The sequence below is a fragment of the Panulirus ornatus genome, chromosome 72 (genome assembly GCF_036320965.1).
Source record: "Panulirus ornatus isolate Po-2019 chromosome 72, ASM3632096v1, whole genome shotgun sequence".
Lineage (NCBI taxonomy): Eukaryota > Metazoa > Arthropoda > Malacostraca > Decapoda > Palinuridae > Panulirus > Panulirus ornatus.
Window position 1 is genome coordinate 15,190,464 of NC_092295.1, and position 16,572 is coordinate 15,207,035.

Genomic DNA, 16,572 nt, shown 5'->3' on the forward strand with positions numbered 1-16,572 from the left:
GGAAGCGGAAGTGGATCATAGGGTGGGGGAGGGGGCGAAAATCCTGGAAGCCTTGAAGAATGTGTGGAAGTCGAGAACATTATCTCGGAAAGCAAAAATGGGTATGTTTGAAGGAATAGTGGTTCCAACAATGTTGTATGGTTGCGAGGCGTGGGCTATGGATAGAGTTGTGCGCAGGAGGATGGATGTGCTGGAAATGAGATGTTTGAGGACAATGTGTGGTGTGAGGTGGTTTGATCGATTAAGTAACGTAAGGGTAGGAGAGATGTGTGGAAATAAAAAGAGCGTGGTTGAGAGAGCAGAAGAGGGTGTTTTGAAATGGTTTGGGCACATGGAGAGAATGAGTGAGGAAAGATTGACCAAGAGGATATATGTGTCGGAGGTGGAGGGAACGAGGGGAAGTGGGAGACGAGATTGGAGGTGGAAAGATGGAGTGAAAAAGATTTTGTGTGATCGGGGCCTGAACATGCAGGAGGGTGAAAGGACGGCAAGGAATAGAGTGAATTGGATCGATGTGGTATACCGGGGTTGACGTGCTGTCAGTGGATTGAATCAGGGCATGTGAAGTGTCTGGGGTAAACCATGGAAAGCTGTGTAGTTTTGTATATTTGCGTGTGTGGACGTATGTATATACATGTGTATGGGGGTCGGTTGGGCCATTTTTTTCGTCTGTTTCCTTGCGCTACCTCGCAAACGCGGGAGACAGCGACAAAGAAAAAAAAAAGTATATATATATATATATATATATATATATATATATATATATATATATATATATATATATATATATATATATATATTATTCATTCTATTATACTTTTTCGCTCTGTCTTGCTTCAGCGGAGTAGCGCAAGGAAACAGACTAAAGAATGGCCCAAGCCACTCACATACACATGTATATACATACACGTCCACACATGAACATATGCATACCTATACATTTCAACGTATACATACATATACATACACAGAGATATACATATATATACACATGTACATGATTCATACTTCCTGCCTTTATTCATTTTTCCGTCGCCACCTCGCCACACATGAAATGACAACCCCCTCACCCCGCAACGCGCGTGGTAGCCCTAGGAAAAGACAGCAAAGGCCACATTCGTTCACACTCAGTCTCTAGCTTTTATGTATAATGCACCGAAGCCACAGCTCCCTTTCCACGTTCAGGCCCCACAAAACTTTCCATGGTTTACCCCAGACGCTTCACATGCCCTAGTTCAATCCATTGACAGCAATTCGACCCCGGTATACCACATCTTTCCATTTCACTCTATTCCTTGCACGCCTTTCACCCAACTGTATGTTCAGGTCCGATCGCTCAAAATCTTTTTCACTTCATCCTTCAACCTCCAATTTGGTCTCCCACTTCTCGTTCCCTCCATCTCTGACAAATATATCTTCTTGGTCAGTCTTTCCTCACTCATTCTCTCCAGGTCACCAAATCATTTCAAGACACCCTCTTCTGCTCTCTGAACCACACTCTTTTTATTACTTCACATCTCTCTTACTCTTTCATTACTTACTCGATCGAACCACCTCACACCACATATTGTCCTCAAACATCTCATTTCCAACATATCCACCCTCCTCGGCACAACTCTATCTATAGCCCACGCCTCGCAACCATACAACATTGTTGGAACCACTATTCCTTCAAACATACCCTTTTTTCCTTTCCGCGATAATGTTCTCGCCTACTACACATTTTTCAACGCTCCCAGAACTTTCGCCCCTTCCCCCACCCTGTGACTCACTTCCGCTTCCATGGTTCCATCCGCTGCCGAATCCAGTCCCTGATATCTAAAACACTTCCCTTCCTCCAGGTTTTCTCCATTCAAACTTTCTTCCCAATTTAATTGTCCCTCAACTCTACTGTACTTAATAACGTTGCTCTTATTCACATTTTCTCTCAGCTTTCTTCTTTCACACACTTTACCAAACTCAGTCACCAGCTTCTGCAGTTTCTCACCCGAATCAGCCACCAGTGCTCTGTCATCAGCGAACAACAGCTGACTCATTTCAGCCCTCTCATCCACAACAGACTGCATACTTGCCCCTCTCTCCAAAACTATTGCATTCACCTTCCTAACGACCCCATCCATTAAGAAATTAAACAACCATGAAGACATCACGCATCCCTGCTGCAAACCAAGTACAGATTTCATCGATCAACCCCTGTGGGTGGATGAACAGCTGGGTTAACTGTAAACCTACCGCCAGAAGCAAGATTCAAATCAATGTGCTTAAGCCTAGGCGGTCCTTCTGTTGAAACGGTTTGGAAATATAATGAGGATGAGCGAGGAGAGGTTGACACAGAGCACATATGTGTCAGAAGTGGAGGGGTCAAGGAGAACGGGAAGTCGAAACGAGATGCAAGAATGGAGTGATAAATATTATGAAAAAATCGGGAAAAGAACATGGAGGTGGGTAAAGGGCGTGCACAGGATACAGTACATTGGAACAGTGTGGTGTACGAGGGGTGATGTGTTGCAGTCAACGGACTGAACCAGGAACACCACGGAAAAGTTCGTAAGGCCTGATTGTGGATTAGGAGCTGTGGTACTGGTGTATTACAGATGACAGGTAGAGAATGGATATGTGTTTTTGTGTATGTGTGTGTGTGTGTAAGAGAGAGAGAGAGAGAGAGAGAGAGAGAGAGAGAGAGAGAGAGAGAGAGAGAGAGAGAGAGAGAGAGAGAGAGAGAGAGAGAGAGAGTATAACTTGAGTCATGGAAGGGTCAGTAAGTGTTGTTGTTGTTCGTTACAGTTGTGTTGCATGATGAAGGCAACGTGCAGGCACAACAGGGCATCATGGCCGCCATCAAGTTCCTGGAGAATAGTGGTGACGGTGTGACGGTCGGACGCCAGGATATGATGACCATGAAGAAAGGTGAGTACAGGATACAACTGCTGTACCCAACACCAGGATATGATGACCATGAAGAAAGGTGAGTACAGGATACAGCTGCTGTACCCAACACCAGGATATGATGACCATGAAGAAAGGTGAGTACAGGATACAACTAGTTAATGACTGTCAATTCACCGCAGACGTACCAGAAAGAATTCATACTATCTACACAGTTTCTGGACATCATAATGGTGGCTGTGGTATGAGCACAACACTTGTGTACACAAAACCACAATCTGTCAATAGAGTAGAAAATACACAGTTTACACATTGAGTTCTGACCTGCAGACAACTGTTACTCAGGATTGAGTGTTGGAATGTCCCAATATTTCCAGTCGGGTTTCAACAGCCACTGCTAGTCACTCTTGTGTACACTTGTGCTTTCAAAAAGAAGTTATTGCACTTCACAAACAATGAAAACAGCTGTGTTTGTTAGACATTTTGTTTCAAATGCTCCGTAGAGTACTGGTACATATGTACTGTACGATAATGATATGCTGGAACCACAAAATTATGGTTCATAGAGAGATTCTGTACACGTATTTGGATTCAGTGTGGAACAAAAATAGTTAAGAAACATATGTTATTATCCATGAGACAAAACCTTGGTTGACCAGTGTAATGGACACATCAGCAGGACAAGCATTAGATGAATTAGCACTACAATAAACACAACAGCAGAATCTACAATAGATACATCAACAGGACCTAAAAAAGATACATCAGCAGGATCTACGATAGATGCTTCAGCGGGATCTACGATAGATGCATCAGCAGGGTCTACGAGAGATGCTTCAGCGGGATCTACGATAGATGCATCAGCAGGGTCTACGATAGATGCTTCAGCAGGATCTACGATAGATGCATCAGCAGGGTCTACGATAGATGCTTCAGCAGGATCTACGATAGATGCATCAGCAGGGTCTACGATAGATGCTTCAGCAGGATCTACGATAGATGCATCAGCAGGGTCTACGATAGATGCTTCAGCAGGATCTACGATAGATGCATCAGCAGGGTCTACGATAGATGCATAAGTAGGATCTACGATAGATGCATCAGCAGGGTCTACGATAGATGCATAAGTAGGATCTACGATAGATGCATCAGCAGGGTCTACGATAGATGCATAAGTAGGATCTACGATAGATGCATCAGCAGGATCTACGATAGATGCATAAGTAGGATCTACGATAGATGCATCAGCAGGGTCTACGATAGATGCATAAGTAGGATCTACGATAGATGCATCAGCAGGGTCTACGATAGATGCATAAGTAGGATCTACGATAGATGCATCAGCAGGGTCTACGATAGATGCATAAGTAGGATCTACGATAGATGCATCAGCAGGGTCTACGATAGATGCATAAGTAGGATCTACGATAGATGCATCAGCAGGGTCTACGATAGATGCATAAGTAGGATCTACGATAGATGCATCAGCAGGGTCTACGATAGATGCATAAGTAGGATCTACGATAGATGCATCAGCAGGGTCTACGATAGATGCATAAGTAGGATCTACAATAGATGCTTCAACTTTCCCTACTATCACGAGTACTTTCCCTACTATCACGAGTACTTTCCCTACTATCACGAGTACTTTCCCTACTATCACGAGTACTTTCCCTACTATCACGAGTACTTTCCTTACTATCACGAGTACTTTCCTTACTATCACGAGTACTTTCCCTACTATCACGAGTACTTTTGTATACGCACGTAAGAACCAATATTGATACAACTACGATGAAAATAGAACATCATTGTTCTAGACGAAGAACCTTGATATAAGAGATCCTTCCTGGTCAACCTTCCCTCTGCTCTACCAGACACACCTCGCTCGACCAAGTAGCAAGATATCGACCAGAGTTGGTTGGTTGTCAGGACAATTGATCGTTGTATTCTGCAGCAGGAGACGAAGGTCCACAGTGTTGGGCATAGTCAGAGCTGAAGCATGAATGGTTTATGGCTACATAGTGTTGCTTCCAAACTGTGGCGTGAAATGTCCACAACTTCCTTGTGTGAGATGACTGAGCAGTTACTGCTTGTAGGATCTGAGGATCTGGTGGTCAGCACTTACTTCTCTCTGGCAGCCAGATCCTGATGACCAAGCGTCCTACAGTCTGCTTGTGGACGTGTAATTAGAGGTACCGAAGGACTGTAGACTCCTGTGGTGTAATGGATAACGTTTCTGACCGTGACGCATACACGGGCCGCATAGGTTCGAATCCTGGTTGCAGCATTCGGTCCTCAGTCAACCCGGCTGTTCATCCACCCCTAGGGGTTTATTACGGCCTCAGTTGGCCGTGTCGTCTCAGTTACAATAAAAGCAAAAATTGGTACTCGTTTCAGCGTTCCTGCGTCAGTAAACCTTTGGTTTCGTCTTAAATGTACAGAGGAATTACATCTACAGATGTCGTCATTGAAGTATATATAACCTGTACCTGACTGTACGTGTGTCACTTGGATACAGATCATCCATAAAGTGCTGGCTGTAGTAAGAATCTTTCTGTTAGACTTAAGCAACATAAAGTAGAGTATAAGAACAGGACGAGAATCGAATGCCTTGTTTAATCACGTTAAAAACTATGATCATTGTATTGACTGGAGTAATGGCATCTCAGTTACTAACTCTCACTCCAGTACCACGAGAAATATAATTGAATCTTCTATTATCAAATACACAAAGAATCATAAACTCAATGTTAGTGAAGGTCTATATGAATTTGATAACTTTCTTGCTGATAAAATTTGTCAACAATACCCCTATTTATCCACATAAGTTTATGATACGCTTATTGTCAGTCTTGGACGCACCCGACCTCCATTCGGACAGTCACTTGTTTACCAAATGGCGTCCTAGCTACGTTTCTTCGTTGTACGTCAACTGACTGTTATATGTCTCTCCTGTATCTCCCCTGATGATGTGATTATTACACGAAAGTGCACTTGGGAACTTACCGTGTTTCATTTCCCCATGGACTTATAGGAATACATATACATGCGTATATGTATATGTCTGTGTATGTATATGTATGTATACGTTGAAATGTATAGGTATGTATATTCCTATGAGTCCACGGGGAAAATGACACACGATAAGTTCCCAAGTGCACTTTCGTGTGATAATCACATCATCAGGGGAAACACAAGAGAGAAATATAAGTCAGTTGATATACATCGAAGAGACGAAGCTAGGACGCCATTTGGTAAACATGCAATTGTCCAAGTCAGACAACGAGCGTATCATAAAATTATGTGGACAAGGAGGTGAATTGTTTACAAATCTTATCAACAATAAAGTTATCCAATTTGTATAGACCTTCACTAATATTAAGGTTATGATCCATTGTGTATATAATAATAGAAGATTCTATTATATTTCTCGTGATACTGGAGTAAAAGTTGATAACTGAGATGGCATTACTCCAGTCAATACAATGATCAAAATTCTTAACGTGATTAAACAAGGCATTTGATTCTTGTCCTGTTCTTATACTATATTTATGTTGCTTAAGTCTAACAGAAAGATCCTTACCAGCCTGCCCAACATAAGCCTTATTACAGTCTCTACATAGCACTTATAGATGCATCCAGGGGAATTATCTGGTGAGTTCCTGATTAAGATATTCATTATAGTATTATTGTTGCTGAAGGCAACATTTACATTAAAGGATTTAAGCAACATGGGAAGTAAAGTAAAGATACTACTAAAAGGGAGAACTAAAAGATTCTTGGTGTCAATGGAAGGTTTGGGCTCAACTCTATAAAATGATTTTTTGCTAACTTAAGGAATTTATCAATGAAAGATCCAGGTTACTTTAACTAAGATCCAATAGTATATCTTCTCAAACTCATCATCAATAAACTCTGGACCACAAATACGTAATGCCCTAAGGAACATAGATTGAAATGATAATTCAACTCTGTTATGATGAGATGAGGAAAAATGGATATATGAGCATACATTGGTAGGTTTTCTGTATATGCTAAACTTAAACTTGTTTCCTTTAATGCAAATGTTGCCTTCAGCAACAATGATACTATAAAGAATATCTTAATCAGGAACTCACCAGAAAATTCTCCTGGATGCATCTATAATGTGCCATGTAGAAATTGTGATAAGTTTTATGTTGGGCACACTAGTAAGGATCTTTCTCTTAGACTTAAGCAACATAGATATAGATATAGATATAGTATGCCTTGTTTAATCACGATAAAAGCTATGATCATTGTATTGACAGGAGTAATGCTATCTCACTTATTAACTCTAACTTCACAACCACTAGAATAACATTGAATCTTCTATTATCAAATACACAAAGAATTTTTACCTACATTATATATTTTATTTATTTTTATTTATTTTGCTTTGTCGCTGTCTCCCGCGTTAGCGAGGTAGCGCAAGGAAACAGACGAAAGAATGGCCCAACCCGCCCACATACACATGTATATACATACACGTCCACACACGCAAATATATATACCTATACATCTCAATGTACACATATATATACACACACAGACATATACATATATACACATGTACATAATGCATACTGCCTGCCTTTATTTGTTCTCATCGCCACCTCGCCACACATGGAATAACAACCCCCTCCCCCCTCATGTGTGCGAGGTAGCGCTAGGAAAAGACACCAAAGGCCACATTCGTTTACACTCAGTCTCTAGCTGTCATGCAATAATGCACAGAAACCACAGCTCCCTTTCCACATCCAGGCCCCACACAACTTTCCATTGTTTACTCCAGACGCTTCACATGCCCTGGTTCAATCCACTGACAGCACGTCGACCCCGGTATACCACATCGTTCCAATTCACTCTATTCCTTGCACGACTTTCACCCTCCTGCATGTTCAGGCCCCGATCACTCAAAATCTTTTTCACTCCATCTTTCCACCTCCAATTTGGTCTCCCACTTCTCCTCGTTCCCTCCACCTCAGACACATATATCCTCTTGGTCAATCTTTCCTCACTCATTCTCTCCATGTGACCAAACCATTTCAAAACACCCTCTTCCGCTCTTTCAACCACACTCTTTTTATTTCCACACATCTCTCTTACCCTTACATTACTTACTCGATCAAACCACTTCACACCACATATTGTCCTCAAACATCACATTTCCAGCACATCCACCCTCCTGCCAACAACTCTATCCATAGCCCACGCCTCGCAACCATACAACATTGTTGGAACCACTATTCCTTCAAACATACCCATTTTTGCTTTCCGAGATAATGTTCTCGACTTCCACACATTCTTCAAGGCTCCCAGAATTTTCGCCCCCTCCCCCACCCTATGATTCACTTCCGCTTCCATGGTTCCATCCGCTGCCAGATCCACTCCCAGATATCTTAAACACTTTACTTCCTCCAGTTTTTCTCCATACAAACTTACCTCCCAATTGACTTGACCCTCAACCCTACTGTACCTAATAACCTTGCTCTTATTCACATTTACTCTTAACTTTCTTCTTTCACACACATTACCAAACTCAGTCACCAGCTTCTGCACTTTCTCACATGAATCAGCCACCAGTGTTGTATCATCAGCGAACAACAACTGACTCACTTCCCAAGCTCTCTCATCCACAACAGACTGCATACTTGCCCCTCTCTCCAAAACTCTTGCATTCACCTCCCTAACAACCCCATCCATAAACAAATTAAACAACCATGGAGACATCACACACCCCTGCCGCAAACCCACATTCACTGAGAACCAATCACTTTCCTCTCTTCCTACACGTACACATGCCTTACATCCTCGATAAAAACTTTTCACTGCTTCTAACAACTTGCCTCCCACACCATATATTCTTAATACCTTCCACAGAGCATCTCTATCAACTCTATCATATGCCTTCTCCAGATCCATAAATGCTACATACAAATCCATTTGCTTTTCTAAGTATTTCTCACATACATTCTTCAAAGCAAACACCTGATCCACACATCCTCTACCACTTCTGAAACCACACTGCTCTTCCCCAATCTGATGCTCTGTACATGCCTTCACCCCCTCAATCAATACCCTCCCATATAATTTCCCAGGAATCCTCAACAAACTTATACCTCTGTAATTTGAGCACTCACTCTTATCCCCTTTGCCTTTGTACAATGGCACTATGCAAGCATTTTTCCAATCCTCAGGCACCTCACGATGAATCATACATACATTAAATACCCTTACCAACCAGTCAACAATACAGTCACCACCTCTTTTAATAAATTCCACTGCAATACCATCCAAACCTGCTGCCTTACCGGCTTTCATCTTCCGTAAAGCTTTTACTACCTCTTCTCTATTTACCAAATCATTTTCCCTAACCCTCTCACTTTGCACACCACCTCGACCAAAACACCCTATATCTGCCACTCTATCATCAAGCACATTCAACAAACCTTCAAAATACTCACTCCATCTCCTTCTCACATCACCACTACTTGTTATCATCTCCCCATTAGCCCCCTTCACTGAAGTTCCCATTTGCTCCCTTGTCTTACGCGCTTTATTTACCTCCTTCCAAAACATCTTTTTATTCTCCCTAAAATTTAATGATACTCTCTCACCCAACTCTCATTTGCCCTCTTTTTCACCTCTTGCACCTTTCTCTTGACCAGCTGCCTCTTTCTTTTATACCTCTCCAATTTATTTGCATTTTTTCCATGCAAAAATCGTCCAAATGCCTCTCTCTTCTCTTTCACTAATAATTTTACTTCTTCATCCCACCACTCACTACCTTTTCTAATCAACCCACCTCCCACGCTTCTCATGCCACAAGCATCTTTTGCGCAATCCATCACTGCTTCCCTAAATACATCCCATTCCTCCCCCACTCCCCTTACCTCCTTTGTTCTCACCTTTTTCCATTCTGTACTCAGTCTCTCCTGGTACTTCCTCACACAAGTCTCCTTCCCAAGCTCACTTGCTCTCACCACTCTCTTCACCCCAACATTCTCTCTTCTTTTCTGAAAACCCCCTCAAATCTTCACCTTCGCCTCCACAAGATAATGATCAGACATCCCTCCAGTTGCACCTCTCAGCACATTAACATCCAAAAGTCTCTCTTTCGTGCGTCTATCAATTAACACGTAATCCAATAACGCTCTCTGGCCATCTCTCTTACTTGCATACGTATACTTATGTATATCTCGCTTTTTAAACCAGGTATTCCCAATCACCAGTCCTTTTTCAGCACATAAATCTACAAGCTCTTCACCATTTCCATTTACAGCACTGAACACTCCATGTATACCAATCATTCCCTCAACTGCCACATTACTCACCTTTGCATTCAAATCACCCATCACTATAACCCGGTCTTGTGCATCAAAACCACTAACACACTCATTCAGCTGCTCCCAAAACACTTGCCTCTCATGATCTTTCTTCTCATGCCCAGGTGCATATGCACCAATAATCACCCATCTCTCTCCATCAACTTTCAGTTTTACCCACATCAATCTAGAATTTACTTTCTTACATTCTATCACATACTCCCACAACTCCTGATTCAGGAGTAGTGCTACTCCTTCCCTTGCTCTTGTCCTCTCACTAACCCCTGACTTTACTCCCAAGAAATTTCCAAACCACTCTTCCCCTTTACCCTTGAGCTTCGTTTCACTCAGAGCCAAAACATCCAGGTTCCTTTCCTCAAACATACTACCTATCTCTCCTTTTTTCTCATCTTGGTTACATCCACACACATTTAGACACCCCAATCTGAGCCTTCGAGGAGGATGAGCACTCCTCGTGTGACTCCTTCTTCTGTTTCCCCCTTTAGAAAGTTAAAATACAAGGAGGGGAGGATTTCTGGCCCCCCGCTCCCGTCCCTTTTAGTCGCCTTCTACGACACGTGAGGAATGCGTAGGAAGCACATTCCAATTAACTTGTCTCTCTACCCTACTAAACCTTATAACCTTGCTCTTATTCACATTTGCTTTCAACTTTCTTCCTTCACACAATATATATATATATATATATATATATATATACATATATATATATATATATATATATATATATATATATATATATATATTTTATCCCTGGGGATAGGGGAGAAAGAATATTTCCCACGTATTCCCTGCGTGTCGTAGAAGGCGACTGAAAGGGAAGGGAGAGGGGGGCTGGAAATCCTCCCCTCTCTTTTTTAATTTTCCAAAAGAAGGAACAGAGAAGGGGGCCAAGTGAGGATATTCCCTCAAAGGCTCAGTCCTCTCTTCTTAACGCTACCTCGCTGACGCGGGAAATGGCAAGTAGTATGAACAATATATATATATATATATATATATATATATATATATATATATATATATATATATATATGTTGTATAGTTGCGAGACGTGGGCTATGGATAGAGTTGTGTGCAGGAGGATGGATGTGCTGGAAATGAGATGTTTGAGGACAATATGTGGTGTGAGGTGGTTTGATCGAGTAAGTAACGTAAGGGTAAGAGAGATGTGTGGAAATAAAAAGAGCGTGGTTGAGAGAGCAGAAGAGGGTGTTTTGAAATGGTTCGGGCACATGGAGAGAATGAGTGAGGAAAGATTGACCAAGAGAATATATGTGTCGGAGGTGGAGGGAACGAGGAGAAGAGGGAGACCAAATTGGAGGTGGAAAGATGGAGTGAAAAAGATTTTGTGTGATCGGGGCCTGAACATGCAGGAGGGTGAAAGGAGGGCAAGGAATAGAGTGAATTGGAGCGATGTGGTATACCGGGGTTGACGTGCTGTCAGTGGATTGAATCAAGGCATGTGAGGCGTCTGGGGTAAACCATGGAAAGCTGTGTAGGTATGTATTTTTTGCGTGTGTGGACGTATGTATATACATGTGTATGGGGGTGGGTTGGGCCATTTCTTTCGTCTGTTTCCTTGCGCTACCTCGCAAACGCGGGAGACAGCGGCAAAAAAAAAAAAAGAAAAAAAAAAAAATATATATATATATATATATATATATATATATATATATATATATATATATTTCATATATACATATATATTATTTATCATACTTTGTCGCTGTCTTCCGCGTTAGCGAGTTAGCGCAAGGAAACAGACGAAAGAATGACCCAACCCACTCACATACACACGTATATACATACACGTCCACAGACACACATATACTTACCTATACATTTCAACGTATACATATATATACATACACAGATATATACATACATATATACACATGTACATAATTCATACTTGCTGCCTTTATTCATTTCCGTCGCCACCTCGCCACACATGAAATGACAACCCCCTCCCCCCGCACGCGCTGAGGTTGTGAAAAGTTTTTACCAAGAAAGTAAGGCATGTGTACGAGTAGGAAGAGAAGAGAGTGATTGGTTCTAATGAATGTCGGTTTGCGGCAGAGGTGTGTGATGTCCTCATGGTTGTTTAGTATGTTTATGGATGGGGTGGTTAGGGAGGTAAATGCAAAAGTTTTGGAGAGAGGGGTCAGTATGCAGTCTGTTGGGGATGAGAGGGCCTGGGAAGTGTCAGTTGTTTGGCTGATTCGAGTGAAAAACTGCAGAAGCTGGTGACTGAGTTTGGGAAATTGTGTGAAGGAAGAAAGTTGAAAGGAAATGTGAATAAGAGCAAGGTTATAAGGTTTAGTAGGGTTGAGAGACAAGTTAATTGGAATGTAAATTTGAATGGAGAAAAACTGGAGGAAGTGAAGTGTTTTAGTTATCTAGGAGTGGACTTTGTACACAAGTTTTCCGATTGGTGGTGTTCGGGTCTGGCACCGTACCTGTCATGAAATTCTATTATTTGAACCGGACAGGGAACCGTTTACAAATTTTACCTACGAAAAACTCTTAGGTTTGCATAGTCCTTCACTAACATTCATATAACAATCCTCTGTGAATTTAATAAGAGAAGATACAATGATATTTCTTTTGGTCAAGGAGTTACTGTTTATGACTGAAGTAGCACTACTCCAATCAATACAATGGCCATAATTGTCGATATGATTAACTTGAGCATTTGATTAGTGTGCTATTCTTATACTATAATTAAGATGCTGAAGTCTAGCGGAGAGACCCTTACCAGTCTGCTGAATATGATATATTACAACTTTTGCAAGGTATTCTGCAAACACATCCCGCAGAAATTTCTGGCGAGTTTTTGATTAAGACATTCTTAGTAGTATTGCTATTGCTGAAGGCTTCATTTACATCAAAGGTTTTAGGGAAGCTGGAAAGTAACATAAAGCGATCATTAAATGGGAGCATTAAGATATTCTTTATATCAGTGAAAGATCTATGATGCCTTTAAGTTGGATCCAGTGGAATGAATCTTATCAAACTTATCATTAACTTCTGGACTGCATATACGTAATGCCCTAAGGAACATTTATCGGAATGATGATTGCTTAACTGTGTCATGTTAAGCTGAGAAATATTGAACATCAGAACAAACATTGGTAGATTTTCTGTATATGCCAAACGTAATCATGTTTCCAGCCCTATGGATCATGTAATGTAAAAATGGTAACACAATTGTTTTCCACATACACAGTAAATTTGATAGGTACTGAATTGTTAAGGGAGAAATGTTTGTAAATTTCCGCTTATTGGCCAAACTCAAAGAACATCATCTATATACCTAAACCAGATTACCTTAAAGGGAAAGATATCCCTTGGTAATCTTGTTATATAGAATTTCATGTATAGATTACTTAATACTAGTGACACACGGTTACCCAACGTCATACCAAATTTCTGAGCATATATTCTCAAACAGACTGAAATACACATGTTTTATGCTAAATCTTATCAATTCAAGTAACAGTTTTTGAGACAGGTAAATCAAGACATTCCAAGGCATCAACTAGATAATTGAAGAGATCATCAACTTTGAACAAGGGTGAAATATCAAGACTTACTTGTTTGATATCTAAATCAACCTGGATTTTTATCAAGATTGTTAACTAAATCTACATTGTTCATGATATTAGATTTTGATGTATTACCAACGAACGCGCTTGATAAAAAAACTAATGATTTTGATAACTTATACGTGATTGAGCACACTGAACTCACTATAGGTGATCATAAACAGAAGGGATTATTTGTGAGAACTGAATGATATTTTATGTGATGATACAACATACGTTTAAACTAAGTAGAAATCCCCCAGACGTTATCAATCCTGACTTCAATAAACAACTGAAGCTGTTGTTGAAAGGTTATGTGTCTCATCAAAAGATCTTTTATTATTGTCTCCTTCATTACCATATATGTATGGACTTAACACATGAGCCAAACTATCCAGCAAGACCTATAGTGAGTTAATTACTACTACATGACGCTATTAACATTGCCACTCGATGTTAACATTACCATTCAAAGTTAACACTGCAACTCGACTCTGTTAACATTATCACTCGACGTTAATATTGTCTCCTCATCGCTAACATTGCCACTCAACACTAACATTGCTGTTGAAATACTGATATTCCTGTTCGACGTTAACACTGCCACTTGACGTTAACACTGCCACTTGACGTTAACACTGCCACTTGACGTTACCACTGCCACTTGACGTTAACACTGCCACTTGACGTTACCACTGCCACTTGACGTTAACACTGCCACTTGACGTTAACACTGCCACTTGACGTTAACACTGCACGACGTTAACACTGCCATTTGACGTTAACACTGCACGACGTTAACACTGCCACTTGACGTTAACACTGCACGACGTTAACACTGCCATTTGACGTTAACACTGCACGACGTTAACACTGCCATTTGACGTTAACACTGCCATTTGACGTTAACACTGCCACTTGACGTTAACACTTCCACTTGACGTTAACACTTCCACTTGACGTTAACACTGCCACTTGACGTTACCACTGCCACTTGACGTTAACACTTCCACTTGACGTTACCACTGCCACTTGACGTTAACACTGCCACTTGACGTTAACACTGCCACTTGACGTTAACACTGCACGACGTTAACACTGCCATTTGACGTTAACACTGCACGACGTTAACACTGCCACTTGACGTTAACACTGCACGACGTTAACACTGCCATTTGACGTTAACACTGCACGACGTTAACACTGCCATTTGACGTTAACACTGCCATTTGACGTTAACACTGCCACTTGACGTTAACACTTCCACTTGACGTTAACACTGCCATTTGACGTTAACACTTCCACTTGACGTTAACACTCCCACTTGACGTTAACACTGCCACTTGACGTTAATACTGCCATTTGACGTTAACACTGCCACTTGACGTTAACACTGCCATTTGACGTTAACACTGCCACTTGACGTTAATACTGCCACTTGACGTTAACACTGCCACTTGACGTTAACACTGCCACTTGACGTTAACACTGCCACTTGACGTTAACACTGCCACTTGACGTTAATACTGCCATTTGACGTTAACACTGCCACTTGACGTTAACACTGCCATTTGACGTTAACACTTCCACTTGACGTTAACACTGCCATTTGACGTTAACACTTCCACTTGACGTTAACACTGCCACTTGACGTTAACACTGCCACTTGACGTTAACACTGCCATTTGACGTTAACACTGCCACTTGACGTTAACACTGCCATTTGACGTTAACACTGCCACTTGACGTTAACACTCCCACTTGACGTTAACACTGCCACTTGACGTTAACACTGCCACTTGACGTTAACACTGCCACTTGACGTTAACACTGCACGACGTTAACACTGCCATTTGACGTTAACACTGCCACTTGACGTTAACACTGCCATTTGACGTTAACACTGCCACTTGACGTTAACACTGCCACTTGACGTTAACACTGCCACTTGACGTTAACACTGCCACTTGACGTTAACACTGCCACTTGACGTTAATACTGCCACTTGACGTTAACACTGCCACTTGACGTTACCACTCCCATTTGACGTTAACACTGCACGACGTTAACACTGCCACTTGACGTTAACACTTCCACTTGACGTTAACACTTCTACTTGACGTTAACACTTCCACTTGACGTTAACACTGCCATTTGACGTCAACACTGCCACTTGACGTTAACACTGCCACTTGACGTTAACACTGCCACTTGACGTTAACACTGCCACTTGACGTTACCACTGCCACTTGACGTTACCACTGCCACTTGACGTTACCACTGCCACTTGACGTTAACACTGCCACTTGACGTTAACACTGCCACTTGACGTTAACACTGCCACTTGACGTTAACACTTCCACTTGACGTTAACACTGCCACTTGACGTTAACACTGCCACTTGACGTTAATACTGCCACTTGACGTTAACACTGCCATTTGACGTTACCACTGCCACTTGACGTTAACACTGCCACTTGACGTTAATACTGCCACTTGACGTTAACACTGCCACTTGACGTTAACACTGCCACTTGACGTTAACACTGCCACTTGACGTTAACACTTCCACTTGACGTTAATACTGCCACTTGACGTTAACACTGCCATTTGACGTTAACACTCCCACTTGACGTTAAAACTGTTACTCGACGCTGCTAGAATACCATTAGAGCCTAACATTCTTACTAAGAGTTAACATTACCATTGGACGCTGCTAATATTGGCACTGG

General features: G+C 41.5%; 1 protein-coding gene across 3 annotated transcripts in view; it reads left to right on the top strand.

Annotated features, from left to right (window-relative positions):
• The window catches only part of Ir25a (ionotropic receptor 25a), a 154,951-nt gene that overhangs the window by 38,553 nt on the left and 99,826 nt on the right, over positions 1 to 16,572 (top strand). For 2 of the 3 annotated variants that reach the window (XM_071660599.1, XM_071660600.1), the window contains exon 3: positions 2,785 to 2,907. In XM_071660599.1, the coding sequence (XP_071516700.1) occupies positions 2,785 to 2,907 (123 nt within the window). Of the gene's footprint in view, positions 1 to 2,784; positions 2,908 to 3,003; positions 3,024 to 16,572 lie in introns of those variants that run through there. The other variant, XM_071660601.1, reaches the window with a different exon arrangement.